The sequence below is a fragment of the Nomascus leucogenys genome, chromosome 18 (genome assembly GCF_006542625.1).
Source record: "Nomascus leucogenys isolate Asia chromosome 18, Asia_NLE_v1, whole genome shotgun sequence".
NCBI classification, from domain to species: Eukaryota; Metazoa; Chordata; class Mammalia; order Primates; family Hylobatidae; genus Nomascus; species Nomascus leucogenys.
This window is the reverse complement of record NC_044398.1, coordinates 82,061,053-82,079,946: the sequence shown is the minus strand read 5'-3', so window position 1 is coordinate 82,079,946 and position 18,894 is coordinate 82,061,053. Positions and strand designations below refer to the sequence as shown.

The 18,894-nt window shown below is 39.2% G+C and overlaps 1 protein-coding gene across 1 annotated transcript in view; it reads right to left on the bottom strand.

Moving 5' to 3' along the window:
• ARHGEF28 (Rho guanine nucleotide exchange factor 28) overlaps positions 1-18,894 on the bottom strand; it is a 313,004-nt gene that overhangs the window by 251,185 nt on the left and 42,925 nt on the right. The window contains exon 2 of the mRNA XM_003266061.4: positions 3,596-3,639. Within this exon, the coding sequence (XP_003266109.1) occupies positions 3,596-3,628 (33 nt within the window). The 5' untranslated portion in view covers positions 3,629-3,639. The remainder of the gene's footprint in view (positions 1-3,595; positions 3,640-18,894) is intronic.

Below are 18,894 nucleotides of genomic sequence, written 5' to 3'. Positions count from 1 at the left end.
CATAGATTTTCTATAGGTATAAAGATGTCTATCATCTTCAGGAAAGATTCTCTAAAGTGACCCAACAAATAGAGACAAAGAAGCATTTTAGCCATAAAAATGTTATAAGAATTCCATCAAAACAGGTTATAAGCAAAGGAATAAAAAATCTCCTATAAGACCCATCTGAATGAGGTGCCCTTTTTTGAGAGGTGGGTAGAAATTGGGGAATAATTTCAATCAATTTTTTTCCTTCCTGATTATTGTTCCGCTTATGTAATCTAATTGTCCTTGAGGTAAATCTTATTAATTTATATATTTTTAAAAGTCTGTTGTAACTAGATTTTTCTAGGGCATTAACATACAATTATGCATAGTGTTATTTTATAATTTTAATATAGCCTCCCAATATGTAATGGACTCTTCCACAAATTCCAGTGGAGAGGGTATCTTTATTACACACTTGCCAGAGTTATTTTAATTTGTTTTTCCAAAAGAAATAGTCAAAATAACTGAGTAGGATTACTAGAAGTACATACATAAAGTCACCAAAATTAAGAGATCGAATAAATCACTATCAAATGAGAAAACACTGTATCATCTAAATAAATGTCAAAAGGACCCTTGATAAAATTCAACAGAGATATAGATAAAACTCTGGAAAAATCTGTATCAAAATGCCAACAGAGCTAATCATCACGGGATTAAACATGAGGTTTTAATTTTTTCTTTTTTCTGGGTCTCTTTCTAATGTTTTACAATAAATATATATAAATAAGAAAAAATATTACGGGTTTATGAACCAAAATATAGTAAACTAAGAGAAACTAGAAGTGAATATTTATCAAACCTCTGAAGATAGAAGGGCAGAGAGCAGTTTCTTCCTCAAAATACAGAAACAAATTGTAGGACAGTTTTGAGTCTGCTCTGTCTGCACGACATTACTCATTTGGTAGATTTTGGCTTAAGACTTGTTTTCATTATGACATATCTCTAATGACCTCTTGCTGGATGAGGCCAAGTGGCTAGATTGGCTTAATTCATTTTGCAATAATATTGACCAGAAATGTTAAATTAAAAAATGTTATATACTCTATCATATGTAGTAAGAGTCAGTTATGTTAAATATATTTCATATATTTTATCTAAGATATCATTATTTATAATATACATTTAATATTCTACTAGAAAAAATGTCAATTAGGATGTAATTTTTAATTACCTAGAATTTTATATTTATTAAAAGACCTTTTCTAAATTAATCTATACATAGATTCTTTCATGTAACATGCTGTTATTTCCAAGTCTTTCTAGTTACATAGTAACTTTGCCTTATAATGCTAGATTATGGTGAAGTCATTTTGAAAGCAATTAATTTATGTAGTACCAGCAAGGTATATAAATAAACTGAAATGACAACAATATGAACCTCTGTGACCAAGGTCACACACGTGTAGGTAATGACATCTGCCAGGAAGCATAGCAAATGTAAGTGCATCTCAATTTTAGAGATGTTAAAATGAGAAAAAAAATTATACCTTAAAATTGATAAAATATATTAGTATTTTAATATAATAACATTATCCATGGGGGTGAGATTATGACTTATTTTCTTAACACTTTCCCATGCTTTTCATTTTACTCTTATCAGCCTTTTTTTTAATAACTAGAAAAACTTGGTTTTGGCCGGACGCGGTGGCTCACGCCTATAATCCCAGTACTTTGGGAGGCCAAGGCAGGCAGATCACAAGGTCAGGAGATCGAGACCATCCTGGCTAACACGGTGAAACCCCGTCTCTACTAAAAACATACAAAAAAAAAAATTAGCCAGGCGTGGTGGCGGGTGTCTGTAGTCCCAACTACTCGGGAGGCTGAGGCAGGAGAATGGTGTGAACCCGGGAGGCGGAGCTTGCAGTGAGCTGAGACCGTGCCACTGCACTCCACCCTAGGTGACAGAGCCAGACTCCGTCTCAAAAAAAAAAAAAAAAGAAAAAGAGAAAAGAAAAACTTGTTTTTGTTTTTATTTGGTTCATTTAAATCTCTTCTCTCCTTGGACAATGTGTATTGGTTTTTTCCCCAAATCTGGTCACAATCTAGTAAGTCTATGGTCAAAATAGCTATATGAGGAGGTCAGTCGGCTACAAGGCTTCTGTCACAATTATGTTTGTGGATTTGTCTGTTTTGAGGTAGGGGAGGAGGGTGGAATGAGTAAGGAATAGGAAGGCACACACAGAAAAAACAACAGTAAGATTTGGGAGTACTTTACAATTTAGCCTCAGACCAGCCTTTCTTTTATCTTTAATCATGTCTGGACCAAACCCAACTGTCTACAGGCACATTTCATGGCCTGAAAATCACAACCTAGAGAGAGTACTAGAGATCACTGGGCAACTCAAGGGGCAGCTTTTCTACTATTCTGGAATCAATTTGGTTTATGACTCTGTCTTCCTCCAGAGAAGTATGTGTCATGTGTAGAAGGGAGTGAGGGTGAGTGAGTAGGCACTTGGCTGGGTAGTGAAGTGTGGGAAGTGGATGAATCTATTCTCATCAATTGAGGATTCTGATTAAATTTGTTCCAATTCCGGCCGGGCGTGGTGGCTCATGCCTGTAATCCCAGCACTTTGGGAGGCTGAGGCATTCGGATCACGAGGTCAGGAGATTGAGACCGTCTTGGCCAACATGGTGAAACCCCATCTCTACTAAAATACAAAAAATTAGCTGGGCGTGGTGGCACGTGCCTGTAATCCCAGCTACTTGGGAGGCTGAGGCAGGGGAATCGCTTGAACCTGGGAGGCGGAGGTTGCAATGAGCTTAGATCACGTCACTGCACTCTGGCCTGGCGGCAGAGCAAGACTCCATCTCAAAAAAAATAAATAAATAAAAAATAAAAAAATAAAATTTGTTTCAATTCCTTGAAATTTTGCTCTAAACTCCAGTCTCCTCACACACCCAGGCCCACCTGCCCAGGCCCCGCCCCACACCAACACAGTTCCTTTCCAAGAAAGGAAGTTTTGTCTGAAATCAGAAGGAAGGAGGAAAGATGAGGCCATCTGCCATTTTCTGTATGAGGAAATCATCTGTTCACTTCCCTGTTACCCCCAGGAGTTGTTCTCAGAATGGCATCCTCCTGGGCCTAATGGCACATCTAACTACAAATCTCCTTGGGCATTCCTGTCCCCCAGCGCCAACTCCCACTTCTGTTTATGTCCCAGCACTTTTTGTTTGAATTCTTATTTCATACTTTTAGCTGACACAATTATCACGAAACCTTCCCCTCAAAAAGACACACATAGAAAAGTTCTTGACCATTATCAGGATATTATCATAAAATAATATGTTCACACACCACTCATATGAGTGAACTGAGTGTTTGAATCCAGAAATTACACAGTTAAAAAAAATACTGAGGGAAATATAAAATCCAGACTTTAAAACAGGAGCCAACCAGTTTTAAAAGGCTCCATGCAAATACTTGAACTAGACAGTAACGCTCAGTGTGTTGTTTTTAAAAAGCCTTAACTCAATAGCAAGAAAAACATTTCTCCCCACTTCAGTCACACGGTTTGGAGTTAAGAAAGGGCCCCTTGGACCTGAAGCCCAGTGCTTAGCAACTTACGTAAAGAGGTGCTTCGCTGCAGCTCAACTCCATGGCTTTCACATCTGCAATGAAAATAATAAACAAGAGCAGTTATTGCAGGAGGCCCCATGGAACTGACCAGCAGAGCTCTCCAGTTATCAACATTGTGGAGGGAGGAGCAAACTCATTAGATGGGAAAACTGCAGAGACAAAATATAAAAGAATAGAGGACTAAGATGCTATCTAAATAAAATATCCTCCCCTAGAACACAATATGATAGCCCCTCAAAAAACTACACGTAGAATTACCATATGACTTAGCAATTCTACTTCCAGGTATATACCCCAAGAATTGAAAGCGGGGACTCAAACAGAAATTTTTATACCTATGTTCATAGCAGCAATTATTCACAATAGCCAAAAGATAGAAAAACCCAAATGTCCATTGACGGATGGATGGATAATCACAATGTGGTATACACATGCAATGGAATATTATTCAGACTTGAAAAGAAACAAAATGCTAGTACATGTTATAACACGAATGAGCCTTAAAGACACTATGCTAAGAAAAATAAGCCAATCACAAAAGGACAAATACTGTATGATTCTACTTATATGAGGTACCTTAGATAGTCAAACTCACAGAAAAAAGTAGAAGAGAGATTACCAGAAGCTGGACGTTGGGGAGAATGGAGAGTTATTATTTAATGGCTATAGAGTTTCAGTTTGGGAAGACAAAGAAGTTCTGGAGTTGGCTGGTAGGGGTGATGGTTGCACAACAATGTGAATGTACTTAGTTCCACTGAGTTGTACCTGAAAAAATGGTTCAAATGGTAAACCTTCTATATATTATCAAAATAAAAAATCATAGTAATTATAGTACATGTAGTGTCCACATGAAGCAAAATAAAAACAATTTGAACTTGAAAAAATATATATCCCACCACCTTTATTATTTTATATGAGTTTCCACACATATGGAAACCCTATGACCCCAGACACTATCCCACAGCCTGCTCCTAAAACAAAAATATTTCAGAAAGCCAAGAAAGGTCAACATAAGTATGTTGAAAGTTTCACCTGTGTTCATCGCTTGGCTCACAGGTGATTCCAAAGTCAGAGTCCACTTTTGGCCAGGTGAGGCGGAAAAGCACAGTGACAAGATAGTTCTATTGCCTCCTTTACACAGAGGGCCAGAGAGTTCAGCTGCATGATCGCATGGGTAGGATGCAGCCCACTGTCAAGCTAGCCAACGGCTCTGCCAGGCGTGTGCACCTGGATTTGCCTCTCGGTGTGCCTGCCCCTTTAAAAAATAGCACAGATGGATGGATAAACAAAATGTGATATATACATACAGGGGAATGTTATTCAGCCTTAAAAGGGAATACAATTCCAACACGTGCTACAATTGGACAAGCCTTGACAATATTATCCTAAGTGAAATAACTCAGACAAAAAGGACAAATACTAATGATGCCAGTTATATGAGGTACCTAGAGTAATCAAACATGAGTTTGAGATGAGAAACAGAAAAAAAAAAATGATTGGTAGTTGCCAGGGGTGGGGCACGGAGGACTTTATTCTTTATTGGATATGGACTTTCAGTTTTGCATAGATGAAAGTGTTCTGGAGATGGACAATGGCAACAGTTTCACAGCAATGTGAATATATTTAACACTACTGGCCTATGTTAAAAATGGTTAAGATGGTAAATTTTATGTTGTCTATTTTGCCACAATTAAAAATTTAAAAGTAAACAACTAGCACTTAGAAACTTGTTTCCTACTTAGAAAAAACAAAAAACCCAGCATCACTCACTGAACACCAACTGTGGGCCAGGTATTACACAAAGATAATAAAGACATGCCTTCTGGGTCGACCAGAAAGTGGTCCAGCCCTCAAGGAGTTCCAAGCTGAATGAAAGATTAGGAGAAAGGGAGGAGCAGGCTGCATGATAATTCTAAATGGGGCAGACAGAGAGACTCACTTGTCCCTACGCCCTTGCCTCCCCCTCCCACTGCACACTTAAGGCCTGGGTTCTGCTCCTTAGGCCAAGCCTGGCTCTGCAACCTCCGCCTCCCAGGTTCAGGCGATTCTTGTGCCCTAGCCTCCCGAGTGGCTGGCATTACAGGCGTGCGCCACCATGCCCAGCCCCAGCCCTGCTGCAGTACTTTAGAGGCTTCTCTTAAGAATGAATTGTGGGGCAGGGCACAGTGGCTCACACTTGTAATCCCAGCACTTTGGGAGGCTGAGGCAGGTGGATCACCTCAGGTCAGGAGTTCTTCAAGACCAGCCTGACCAATATGGTGAAACCCCATATCTACTAAAATACAAAAATTAGCTGGGCAGGGTGGCAGGCACCTGTAATCTCAGCTACTCTGGAGGCTGAGGCAGGAGAATCGCTTGAACCCAGGAGGCAGGGGTTGCAATGAGCTGAGATTGTGACATTGTACTCCAGCCTGGGCAATAAGAGTGAAACCCCATCTCAAAAAAAAAAAAAAAAAAAAAAAGAATGAATTGTGACATTTAGTACAGTAATCTCCAGAGGATACACTTGGCAAGAAAGAGAATATGAAAAGTTCTATTTTGAGGTATTTTTTATAAAATCATTTAAGTTCTACTAATACTTCATATACACAATGGTGATAGCACCCTCCTAGGTCCCAAGTCATGTTTCCTGAGACATCTTGAGAGATGACTGAGGGTCTTACAAGGCAGAGGGTTTGACAACAGGGCCCTTCTCAGCCCTCAATTTTATTTAAAATATCATGCCCCTATGGCAGTTTATGTGGACCCACTTAAATGGGTTTATAGATTATAATAATCCATTTATTATTGTTATTATTTGAAACAGTATCACTCTGTCATCCAGGCTGGAATGCAGCGGCACAATCATAGTTCACTGTAACCTTGATATCCTGGGCTCAAGCAATCCTCCTGCTTCAGCCTCCCACATGGTTAAGATGACAGGTGTGCTAAGTTGTATTTTTTTATAGAGATAGGGTCTTGCTGTGTTGTTTAGGCTGGTCTCAAACCCCTGGCCTCAAGTGATCCTCCTGCCTTGGCCTCCCACAGTGCTGGGATTACAGAAAATAATCATCAATTTTTTTTTTTGAGACAGAGACTTGCTCTGTTGCCCAGGCTAGAGCACAGTGGCATGATCTTGGCGCACTGCAAACTCTGCCTCCCAGGTTCAACCAATTCTTGTGCCTTAGCCTAGCGAATAGCTGGTATTACAGGCATGCACCACCATGCCCAGCTAATTTTTGTATTTTTTAGGAGAGACAAAGTTTCACTATGTTGGCCAGGATTGTCTCCAACTCCTAACCTCAAGTGATCCAGCTGCCTCAGCCTCCCAAAGTTCTAAGGTTACAGGTGTGAGCCACCATGCCCAGCCTATAATCATCAATTTTTAATGAAACTAACTTTACAAACTAGAGTCTGAGAAACTTCAAATTAAAGATAATACTAACAAGAATATGAAAGAACTGGGACTCCTATTCCAAATATAAATTGTTCACCAGCCACCCATAAAATAAAAATAATGGCCAACCCAGGAACTTTAACAAGTTGATCCTTCCAAAATTCTAAATTATCAAGAAGGCATTTAAAAAATTAATTTATATCCACTAGCATATACTATGATCCTCACCTTAATATCTGCTGCACTTCAAGATATTAGCTATTTGTCATCTATGTTTACAGTCATGCCTTATACAATTCCAGTCTTTCACAAAATTTGATTAACTTGATAAAATTAGAAGATCCTTATGTATTTTTGTACATAATCCCAGTACTTTGGGATTCCCACTTAATAGCCAAAAAAAAAAATGCATTACTATAGGAAATGTGGAAGCTAAAAAAAAAAAAATAGCTGAAATAATACAGAGAAGTAAAGCAGCAAACTAAAATGCATTCCTTTGCCAAGCTCGGCAGTTCATGCCTGTAATCCCAGCACTTTGAGAGGCTGAGGAGGGTGGATTGCTTGAGCCCCGGAGTTTGAGACCAGCCTGGGCAACATGACGAAACTCCATCTCTAAAGAAAAAAAAGATAAAATGCATTTCTTTGTGAGTAAAACTATTGATGACTGTTGAATATTTTAAGAAACCAGTCTATTAGAGCAAATTCGATTGTGCAAGAAGTTTGCTGTACACTTAGAAAAAAGTACAGATGTTTTTCACAACTCAACTTGTGGCATTTGCTAGATTTTATCTGATAATAAAATATACTCAAAAATTTTAATTTTTATTTTTTATTTCAATAGGTTTTTGGAGAAACAGGTGAGGTGTGTCTCGTTACATAGATAAGTTCTTTACGGTGATTTCTGAGATTTGGGTACACCCATCACCCGAGCAGTGTACACTGTACCCAATGTGTAGTCTTTTATCCGTCACTCCCCTCCCATCCAAAACCCATCATTTGAAGTGAGAATATGGAGACATATTCTGAAGAGTGAATTACTTTTTTTTTGAGATGGAGTCTCACTCTGTTGCCCAGGCTGGAATACAGTGGCTCAATCTCAGCTCACTGCAAGCTCTGCCTCCCAGGTTCAAGCAATTCTCCTACCTCAGCCTCCTGAGTAGCTGGGACTACAGATGCCTACCACCACGCCCAGCTAATTTTTATATTATTAGTAGAGATGGGGTTTCACCATGTTGACCAGGCTGGTCTTGAACTCCTGACCTCAGGTGATCCACCCACTTCGGCCTCCCAAAGTGCTGGGATTACAGGTGTGAGCCATGGTGCCCAGCTGTGAATTACCTTTTTAATAAAAAATAGTGTTCTATCGAAAACTGTTCAAGTACAACCACTGGTAAGGCAGCTGCTCTTATAAGAAGTTTTAAAAACACCACACACAAGATTCATTCACTTTGTCATTCATGAGCAAGGTACTGCAACAAAGAACTTGAAGCCAAAAGCACAAAATGTTCTATGGGACATTAATCAATCAACATGGTTAATTTTGTGGAAATAAGAACTCCAATGTGGTCAAATCTTTCCAATTTATGTAATGAGATAGGAAGTAACCATAAAAATCTATACTGCATTGAGACGTGCTGGTTATATTGTGGCAAAGTACTTTAAAAAGTTGTCAAACTTAAACATGTACTACATAATTTTCTCTTACAAAAATAGAAGTGTTATAAACCTACTGGTTTTTCAAACAATTAGCCTGTTCCTTCAAGAAAAAAGTAATACTTTTTCTTTTTTCTTTTTGACCTGCCATTTCAGAAAAAAGTGATATTTTAAATAAGTGAAAGAGAAAATATTTCAAAAGAAACAGATTGTAGATATAGATAGTACATGCCACAGTAAGAACTTTTTTTTTTTTTTTTTTTTTGAGACAGAGTCTCGCTCTGTGGCCCAGGCTGGAGTGCAGTGGCGCAATCTCGGCTCACTGTAAACTTCGCCTCCTGGATTCAAATGATTCTCCTGCCTCAGCCTCCCAAGTGGTTGGGATTACAGGTGTGTTTCACCACACCCAGCTACTTTTTGTATTTTTAGTAGAGTCAGGATTTTGCCATGTTGGCCAGGCTGGTCTCGAACTCCTGACCTCAGGTGATCTGCCTGCCTTGGCCTCCCAAAGTGCTGGGATTACAGGCGTGAGCCACCAGGCCCAGCCAGTAACAGCATTTTGAAAGAGTATCTGTCCATGTTTCCATTGATTTTGTTGCAAAAAAATCATTTAAAGTTTGCTACCTACAAAAGCTCTCACATGGCATTCTGTAAATTTTTGGAGAAACAGATTTCTAATTTTTTTTTTAATCTTCCAAAGGGAACATGTCATGGAGTTTGAGATCAGCCTGGGCAACATAGCAAGACCTTATCTCTATAAAAATAATTTTGAAATTAGCCAGGCATGGTGGTGCATGCCTGTAGTCCTAGCTACTCAGGAGGCTGAGGCAGGAGGATCTCTCAAACCCAGGAGTTGTAGGCTACAGTGAGGTATGATCGTGCCACTGCACCACTGCCCTTCAGTCTGAGCAACAGAGCAACACCCTATCCCTAGTCAAAAAAAAAAAAAAAAAATATATATATATATATATATATATACCTTGTTACAGTAATATGATTTATAAATGATTATAAATAAATACATTAAATAGGGTACATGCTAACCCCCCCCTTTTTTTTAACTTGATAAGGGTACATTTTGAAGATCTGCCCCTAAAAAGTGAGACTTTTTCCCTAGTTGTCAAGCTATAAGTATTTTTCCCAGTATTTTTCCTTCAGGCTTTGTAGAATCAGGCATGGCCTGTGGCGTGTGGCAAGCTCACGGGAGCCCAGGTAGTTGTGTGTTTACACAGTGAGAAGGCAGGCCACAGTGGACTACAGTCCAAAGTCCAACCTCACACAGCTTCAAGAAGACCCAGATGCCAACGCTTTGCACTTTTCAGTCAGGAAGAAACCAGCTGTATCAAAGGCCTCCCTCAAATTTGGATTATATACTATGATCTCAGCAAAAGGTGAAATGTCAAGAGCTAGACAATGTTATTTACATTTCACTTTATATCCAATAACTTGTATTTCATTATTCATTACTCTACCATTTGCCATTTTTCAGTACAGAAATTTAAAAACCATTTGAACAGCAATTAATTTTGTTTTTCAGAGCAACCACTTTTCATTCCTTGAAAAAAAATAAACTCACCACTGTTCTCACTCTCAGTCCTAATCCTTCTAAAAGCCCTATAGAATTTCCTAGACTAATTGTAGAAAAAAATATGCTGGAGCAAATATATACTTAATAAAACCATGAAACTTCAAACTGAAATATATTTTAAAATTTTATATTCTCATTTGGATTTTCCCCGAGTTAATTCCTCTTTCACAGTAGAGCACTGAGTTCCGTGCTCACTTGCAGAGCCACATGGCTAAACCACGCTGTGCCTCCTTTCACACCAAGTTTGATAATAAAACAAATTTGTATTTGCTAGGCAAGTTACAACTGCTTAAGTCCTTGATGTGCTGTCACTTTTCACTATATAAATGCCACCCTCTATATTTCATTTTATCTGTGAAAGTTTGAGTTCTTTATCTGCAATTACCAAGTTTTTCATAATCAAGTACTTAAAAAAATTGTACCACATTTTCCAGAAATGTTTCTTGGGACATAAAAAACCAAAGTATTTTCAAACATTTGCTGGCAGACACCAGGGAATGACTTGGGGCCTTAGTACACAGCCAGAATTTTTAAGTTTGTTCCCCAAATGGGGGAAGCTCTTATAAAAAGAACATCAAGATACAGTATTATAGACTTACGAGGAATACATAATATCCAAATATCTTTTATTGCTTGTTAACTCTAAAAAAAAGTATTAGACTATTTTAAACAGCTAAAAATGTTTTTAATAAAAGAGGAAAGTAAATATAACATTTACACGGAAAAATATCAATTCTTGACTTTATGAAATTCTGAATTTCTCACATTTTTACATCTAAATAAAATATTCTATGGCAGAATGAATATAAAACCTATCACTTTAATTTTGTCTTTGAATATGTCAATAAACATTGGTTTGTGTGCCTTTTACAAAACTAATTAACAGGTAATACTCAGGCACCTTGCTCAATATTCTGCAAATATCACCTCAGATGATCCTCATAGCAGCCTTGAAAGGAATATATAGGAAGTCCTTGTTACTTAACAATTCCTTTCCAAGTCCCTGCCATTACAAGGTTATATGAAGAAGCCAATGCTATCTACAGATAAAAATACTCAAAAAATGAACTGAACGCTTATATTATAAAATAAAGCTTACGCAAGCAACTGCCTCCCCGATCATTCTCTATTCCCCTCCTCCACTCCAGTCAATGCTGGCATCTATTCTCTAATCATGCCATATTTAGAGAGAACAGATTTTGTGTATATTGTTTGTTTGCATTGGTCTTGGTGTTGTTACTGAATGGTGTAAATAAAAGACAAATCAACTTACAATACATTTCGAACATTTTTTAAAGCATGGCATTTTTAATAAAGAATAGTCTCATGAGAACTGCTGAAATTATATATGAAGCTATTGTTCAATGAGAATTTAACTTGATAAGCTTGCCACATGCCATAGGCCATGCCTAATTCTACAAAGCCTGAAGGAAAACTACTGGGAAAAATACTTATAGCTTGACAACTAGGGAAAAAGGCTCACTTTTTAGAGGCGGATCTTCAAAATGTACCCTTATCAAGTTAAATGAACCCTTGTCAAGTCAAATGAGAATGTGGCAGAGACCCATTAACAACTTAAAAAGAAAATCATAAGACAAAGGTTTCAAAGATAACAGTGTCCATATTAAAGTAATAAGAGCACCTTCCCCCTCCTTGAGAAAATGGAAGAAGTTTTTGGGTATTTCTAATAAAAATGACCCTCATAATCATGCTTTGAAAATCAAATGTGAGGCCCGGCATGTTGGCTCATGTCTGTAATCCCAGTACTTTGGGAGGCTGAGGCAGGCGGATCACCTGAGGTCAGGAGTTCGAGACCAGTCTGGCCAACATGGCGAAACCCCATCTCTACTAAAATAATACAAAAAATTAGCTGGGTGTGGTGGCAGGTGCCTGTAATCCCAGCTACTTGGGAGGCTGAGGCAGGAGAATCACTTGAACCCAGGAGGCAGAGGTTGCAGTGAGCCAAGATCGCACCATTGCACTCCAACCTGGGCAACAAGAGCAAAACTCTGTCGAAAAAAAAAAAAATTAGCCGGGTGTGGTGGTGGGGGCCTGTAATCCCAGCTACTCGGGAGGCTGAGGCAGGAGAATGACTTGAACCCAGGAGAAGGAGACTGCAGTGAACCGAGATCGCACCATTGCACTCCGGCCTGGGTGACAAGAACAAAACTCTGTCTCAAAAAAAAAAAAAAAGAAAAGAAAAGAAAATCAAACGTGACTGTGTAGATTGTATGGTGTAGAGTCAATCAATTTGATCAGAAAATTTCACGCCCCCTCCTTAATTAATGATATATTACACACACAGACACACACACGGTTCACGTTCTATTCATTCCTAGAATTACCACAAAATTGAAAAATATAATTTGCATAAGATTACATAGTTAGAAAATTGCATAAGACTACATAGTTAGAAAATGGTGTTCAAATGCAGCCTGTACCACTAACCATGATCCTATGTTCCTTTTTATCCAAGGAATTAAAATGTAAACTTTATAAATATGCTTATTTTCTTTTTTTTTTTTGAGACAGAGTCTTGCTCTGTCGCCCAGGCTGGAGTGCAGTGGTGTGATCTTGGCTCACTGCAAGCTCCACCTCCCAGGTTCATGCCATTCTCCTGCCTCAGCCTCCCGAGTAGCTGGGACCACAGGCACCCACCACCACGCCCGGCTAATTTTTTTGTATTTTTAGTAGAGATGGAATTTCACAGTGTTCGCCAGGTTGGTCTCGATCTCCTGACCTCGTGATCTGCCCGCCTGGGCCTCCCAAAGTGCTGGGATTACAGGCATGAGCCACTGCCCTGGCCGCTTGTTTTCATACTTTATTTTCATTTTCACAAAATGGAACCTCAGGCAAGTCTTTTTTCCACCACTGCTTCCTATGAAATGTTGGTCTCCATTTTAAGAAGATTCACATTAAGGGACTTTCCCTGTGACCCACTCAGTTTCTTCTACTATACTCTCACAACATGCTTCAGCAGGGGGATGGGGAATTTCCTTGCTTGTTGAAGCAAGCAAGCAATTCTGCAGCAGACACAAGCTGGGTGTCCTCCAATTCCCACACTACCTGGAGATAGCATCAGATCCCACAGGCTGAGGGCTCAGTCCCACAAGACTGTCCCACATTTCTGATGCCAATGCAAGTCTCAGGTTGTTTCACCTGTGCTCTGACCAACTGGCTACAAACCAGGGATCCCACAACCCTCTCCTTGGGTTTGACTAATTTGCTAGTGTGGCTCACAGAACTCAGGGAAACACTTACATGTACTGGTTTATTATAAAGGATATTACAAAGGGTACAGATGAAGAAATGCATAGGGTGAAGCACGTGGAAAAGGGCAAGGAGCTTCCCTGCCCTCCCCTGGGTGTGCCACCCTCCAGGAACCTCCACGTGTTCTGCCATCCAGTAGTTCCAAGAACCCAGTCCTTTTGGGTTTTCAAGGAAGCTTCATTACATAAGCAGGACTCATTACATCACTGGCCATTTGTGATCAGGTTAGTCTTCAGCCCCTCTCTTCTCCCCAGAGGTTAGGGGGTGGAGCTGAAAATCCCAATCCTCTAATCTTCCCTTAGTCTTTCCTGTGACCAGTGCCTATCCTGAAACTACCTAGGGGCTGCCAGCCACCAGTCACCTCATTAGCATACAAAAATACATCATTTGGGAGATTCTAAGGAGTTTAGGCATTGTATGCCAGGAAACAGGAGAAAGAACAAAGTCAAAATACTGTGTACATTTCACAATATCATACCTGCTATCCTCAGATAAGGGGACCTTGCATGTTCCTGTCCTCACTTTACATATGAGGAAAGAAAAGCTCAGCAAAGTTGTGGCACTTGACTGAGGTCCAGCAGCTAGAAGTGGCTTAGCAGATGTAAATCCAGCCTGTCTGATCCCATCCCATGTTCTCTGTAGCCTCAGCACAAAGTCCTTTTGTAACATGCAACTGGTCTGAAAGACAGTGATTTGCTTGGCTAAAAGACAGCAAAAGCTTCACAGTTAGGAATACAGGCTTGGGAACAAGCTGCATTGAATCTCAGCTATGGTATGTTTTGTTTTTGGTTTTGTTTTTGTTTTGAAATAGAGTCTCACTCTGTCACCCAGGCTGGAGAGCAGTGGCACAATCAAGGCTCACTGTAGCCTTCACCTCCCCAGTTCAAGTGATCCTCCCACCTCAGCCCTCTCAGTAGCTGGAACTGCAGGAGCATATCACCACACCCACTTCTTTTTTTTTTTTTTTTTTTTTTTTTTTTAAGAGATGGAGTGTCACTCTGTTGCCCAGGCTGGTCTTGAGCTCCTGAGCTCAAGCAATCCTCCCACCTCAGCCTCCCGGTGTTGGGATTACAGGTGTGAGCCACTGCCCCAGCCTACAGTATGTCTTAATTGCATGACTTTAGGTTCACTATTTTACTTTCCTTGGCCAGTTCCTCATCTGTCAAGTAGAATTAATCATAGTACCTATCCCAAAGACTGTTGTGACGACTAAGAGATTTGACAGGGTAAAAAGAGAAAAAACTTAGTGTCTACCAGAAACACTAAATGCTAGTTACGACTATTAACTATTATTATTATTATTACATGTTAAGTATATAAAAGGATTTTTTAAGACTTTGAATATTTATTTCAAATGAAATCACTCAGAATCTCTAAATATTAAACTGACCAAAATGACTCAGCAGTAATTGGTAACTGGGGCCAGGAAGGTCTGAAATAGGCCTACCCAGCTCAGCCTAAACCTGATGGCCCAGAGAAACCTCCAGGGATCAGGAATTCCAAATACATTGTACTAGATAAATGTAAGACATAAAGCTCCACAGAATTTTATTTGATTTTATAGAGCTGAATGGTCCCCCTAAAGTTTGAAAATTCAAAGGGCAGAGCAACAACTATTGAGGTAATTCTATTTGCCATGTTAGTTTGAAACTTTCTGCATTTGGAAGGAAATGCTGACTCACAGTTCCTTATACTAACCTAGGAATATAGGCTTATAATTGCATTTCACAACTGTTATACTAACTGGAAAAGAACAGTAAACAACTGCGAGATAAGGCCAAGTCTAAGTAAAAACCTTCAATGCCAGCACAATGGAAATGGGTAGGGAGACAGCATTTGAAATAAATCTATTATTGAACACACAATGGTGTCTATAGACCTGTTTCAGACTAGAGTTATCTACCTGGGTTATGCAGGTCTAAGCTGCTTTAAGTGAAAGGGTTGAATTATTTGGTAAACTCAGTGGGAAGATGTCTGAAGATTAGAAAGGAAACAACACAGTAACTATTCACTAAGATCTCATTAATTCAAACTAATGGTGGTTGTGGGGATAGGGAGGAAGGAGAGCCAGTCAGTCTGAAATCGTGCAGCCTAATGCTTATAAAGTACAAAGAGGAGCACGAGCTAGCTGCTAACAAAATGTTCCGCCAAACCTGTCACACTCACTTGTATTTCGCAGGATATATTTGCACATAGACAAAGTGATTAAGCCCTTTAAAAGCTCGTTCTAAATCTATCAGACATCACCTTTACAATCTTACTTATGCTATTAGTCTGTTTAATGTATTGTTCATGTCAACGCAAAGCTCAATCATCACGCAAGCATCATGGGCAAGATACGACCTACCAAGGTATCAATTTCCTCATTAGCAATAAATTTCTAAAGTATGTCTTTCACGTCCAAAACCCAATGTACTGTCACTTACTATGTGCAAAGCACTATGCAGGCCATCTAGGGAAGGATATTAAAATATATAGAATGCTGACTGTATCATTGATGAGCTCAGAATCTAGTTGGGATGATAAGATCTACATCCATGAGAAGCTAGAGGATGCAAAGAGGAAGACCACTGGACTGGCAGAACATGGTAAGGTCAGGCAAGCATAAACAGATAAAGAAGTTCTCTAAATGGAAAGTTGGAGTTCAGTATGAAGACAGATAAGGACATGTTATCTTTAGGAAACACAAAGGAGTTTGAGGGGTTGAAGCAACAGGTTTATGAACCAGAGACAGCAAACGTCATCAGCCTCCTACGTTTATACATAATCCATCCTTAAAACACACATAACTACATTTGTGAGAAAAATGAATAGACTTATAGGGGCCAGGAGTCCTTTTGCCAGAGACCCAGCAATAACACTCTTAATTACACATTTCCTTTTAGCCAGAATTTTCAACAACGTATATTCCAGCTTTTCTTACATGTGCTTTACTTTTGCTCTCCCCTCAAAATGAAATATATTATCAAGTTCTTTGGGAGGCCAAGGTGGGTGGATCACCTGAGGTCAGGAGTTCAAGACCAGCCTGACCAACATAGTGAAACCCCATCTCTACTAAAAATACAAAAATTAGCTGGGCGTGGTGGCAGATGCCTGTAATCCCAGCTACTCTGGAGGCTGAGGCAGGAGAATCGCTTGAAACCGGGAGGCGGAGGTTGCAGTGAGTTGAGATCGCACCACTGCACTCCAGCCTGGGTGACAGGGTGAGATTCCATCTCAAAAAAAAAAAAAATATATATATATATATATAATCAAGTTCAATGAAAACCCAGCTGATACTGACAATTCTCTGCTTGGGCACACCTAAGTATCGCTGTACTGTTTCTCACAACTGCATGTGATCATATCAAATTTATCAGATCCTTGCTTCTTCATCAATATCTCATTTCTATTTTCCCCTCATTTGTATAAAGGTAGAGCAAGAAAAATAATAAATCACATAGACAAGAGTCATGCTGCTAAAACTGAACTGGCGGGTACAAAAGCCCAAAAGTTCATTCATTTGCTGATACCTAAAAGTCTGAGTTCAATATGAAAAGATTGCTTCTTGTGGAGTAGCTCTTCAATCTATAAACGTTTAAAGTAACAATCTGGCAACGTCTCCCAGAGAAGTAAAGGAATGTATTACTGTGAAAGGAACATTTGGGTCAGGTCCTAGATAAAGCCTGGCTAAGAAACTTGCTCTTATTTTGTAAGCTACAGAGTTTCCCACTTTTTACTTTGATGAGGGAGGGTAACTCTCCCCAGAGTCTTATGTGGGATTGCTGGAAATTAATGCAACATTAATTAAGCCATGAGTTCATAACATATGGTCCATCAACAAACTTTATAGAGGCCATGAATTCCATGAAATTAGATGCAAATTATTCTGTGCATGTATATTTTTGTCAAGATTTTATCGTTTTCTTCAGATTTTCAAAGGCCCGTTAGACCTGAAAAAAAAAGGCTAAGAATGTTTCTTTTAAACCATGCCAGACATCAAAATTTCTGCTCTGTGAATGCCCGTCTAAGGAGGATGAAAAGACATGCTCCAGAGTGGGAGAAAATATTTGCAAACCACATATCCATCAAAGGGCTAGTATGCAAAATATATGAAGAACTCTCAAACAATGCAATTAGAAAACTGACAAAAGACATGAACAGACATTTCAATAAAAAGGATATACAGATGGCAAATGAATATTTTCAACATCATTAGCCATTGGGGAAATGGAAATTAAAATCACAATGAGATATCAATGCATACCATTCAAAATGGCTAACAAAAGAAGTGCCATCACCAAAAGCTATAGCAGATATGGAAAAACTGGTTTTTTTTGCTGGTAGAGATGCAAAACAATAAAGCCACTCTGGAAAGCAGTTTAGCAGTTTCTTAAAACCAAACATGCAACTGCCACCAGCAACTGTGCAAAAGGGCATTTTCCCCTTGGAGAAATAAAATGTGTTCACACAAAAACCTGTACATGATTGTTCATAGCAGCCTTATTTGTAATAGCCAAAAATTAGAATCAGCCCAAATGTCTTTCAACAGGTTAATGGTTAAACTTCAGTATTATAGATAATACAGAAACCAGAGCAATGTATACTACATATCAATAAAAGGGAGCAAACTATTGATACATACGAGAACATGGATGAAACTTCAGGAAATTATGCTGAGTGATAAAAGCCAATCCCAAAGGTTACAGTCTGTATAATTCCATATATATTATATTTTTAAATGAAAAATCTATAGATACGGAAGACAGTGGAAGATTAGTGGTTGCCAAAGGTTAGACACCACACTGGGGGAAGGGAGGTGGCTCTGACTATAAAAGGGTAACAGGAGGGATCCTTGTGGTTTTGGAACTGTTCAATGTCTTGGCTGTGGTTGTAGATACATGAACTTACACAAATGACAAAATGGTATTAAAATTTTAAAACACACATACTAAAATATAAGTAAAACTGGCCTAGCACTGTGGCTCACACCTGTAATCCCAGCACCGTGGGAGGCCAAAGCGGGTGGATCACTTGAAGTCAGGAGTTCAAGACCAGCCTGGCCAACATGGCAAAACCCTGTCTCTACTAAAAATACAAAAATTAGCTGGGTGTGGTGGTGCATGCTTGTAATCCCAGCTACTCGGGAGGCTGAGTCACCAGAATTGCTTGAATCTGGGAGGCAAAGGTTGCAGCTAGCCATGCCACTGCACTCCAGCCTGGATGATAGAGTGAGACTCTGTCTCTAAATAAATAAATAAAGTAAAACTTAGTAAAGGTGAATGAGATGGATAAAACGTGTCAATGTCTAGATTGGTTGTTACATTAAGACTACAACAAGTCTGAATATAGCTTTATAAAATGTTTCCATTGGGGCGATTGGGCAGAGTATAAAAAGTATCTCTACTGTTTCTTACAACT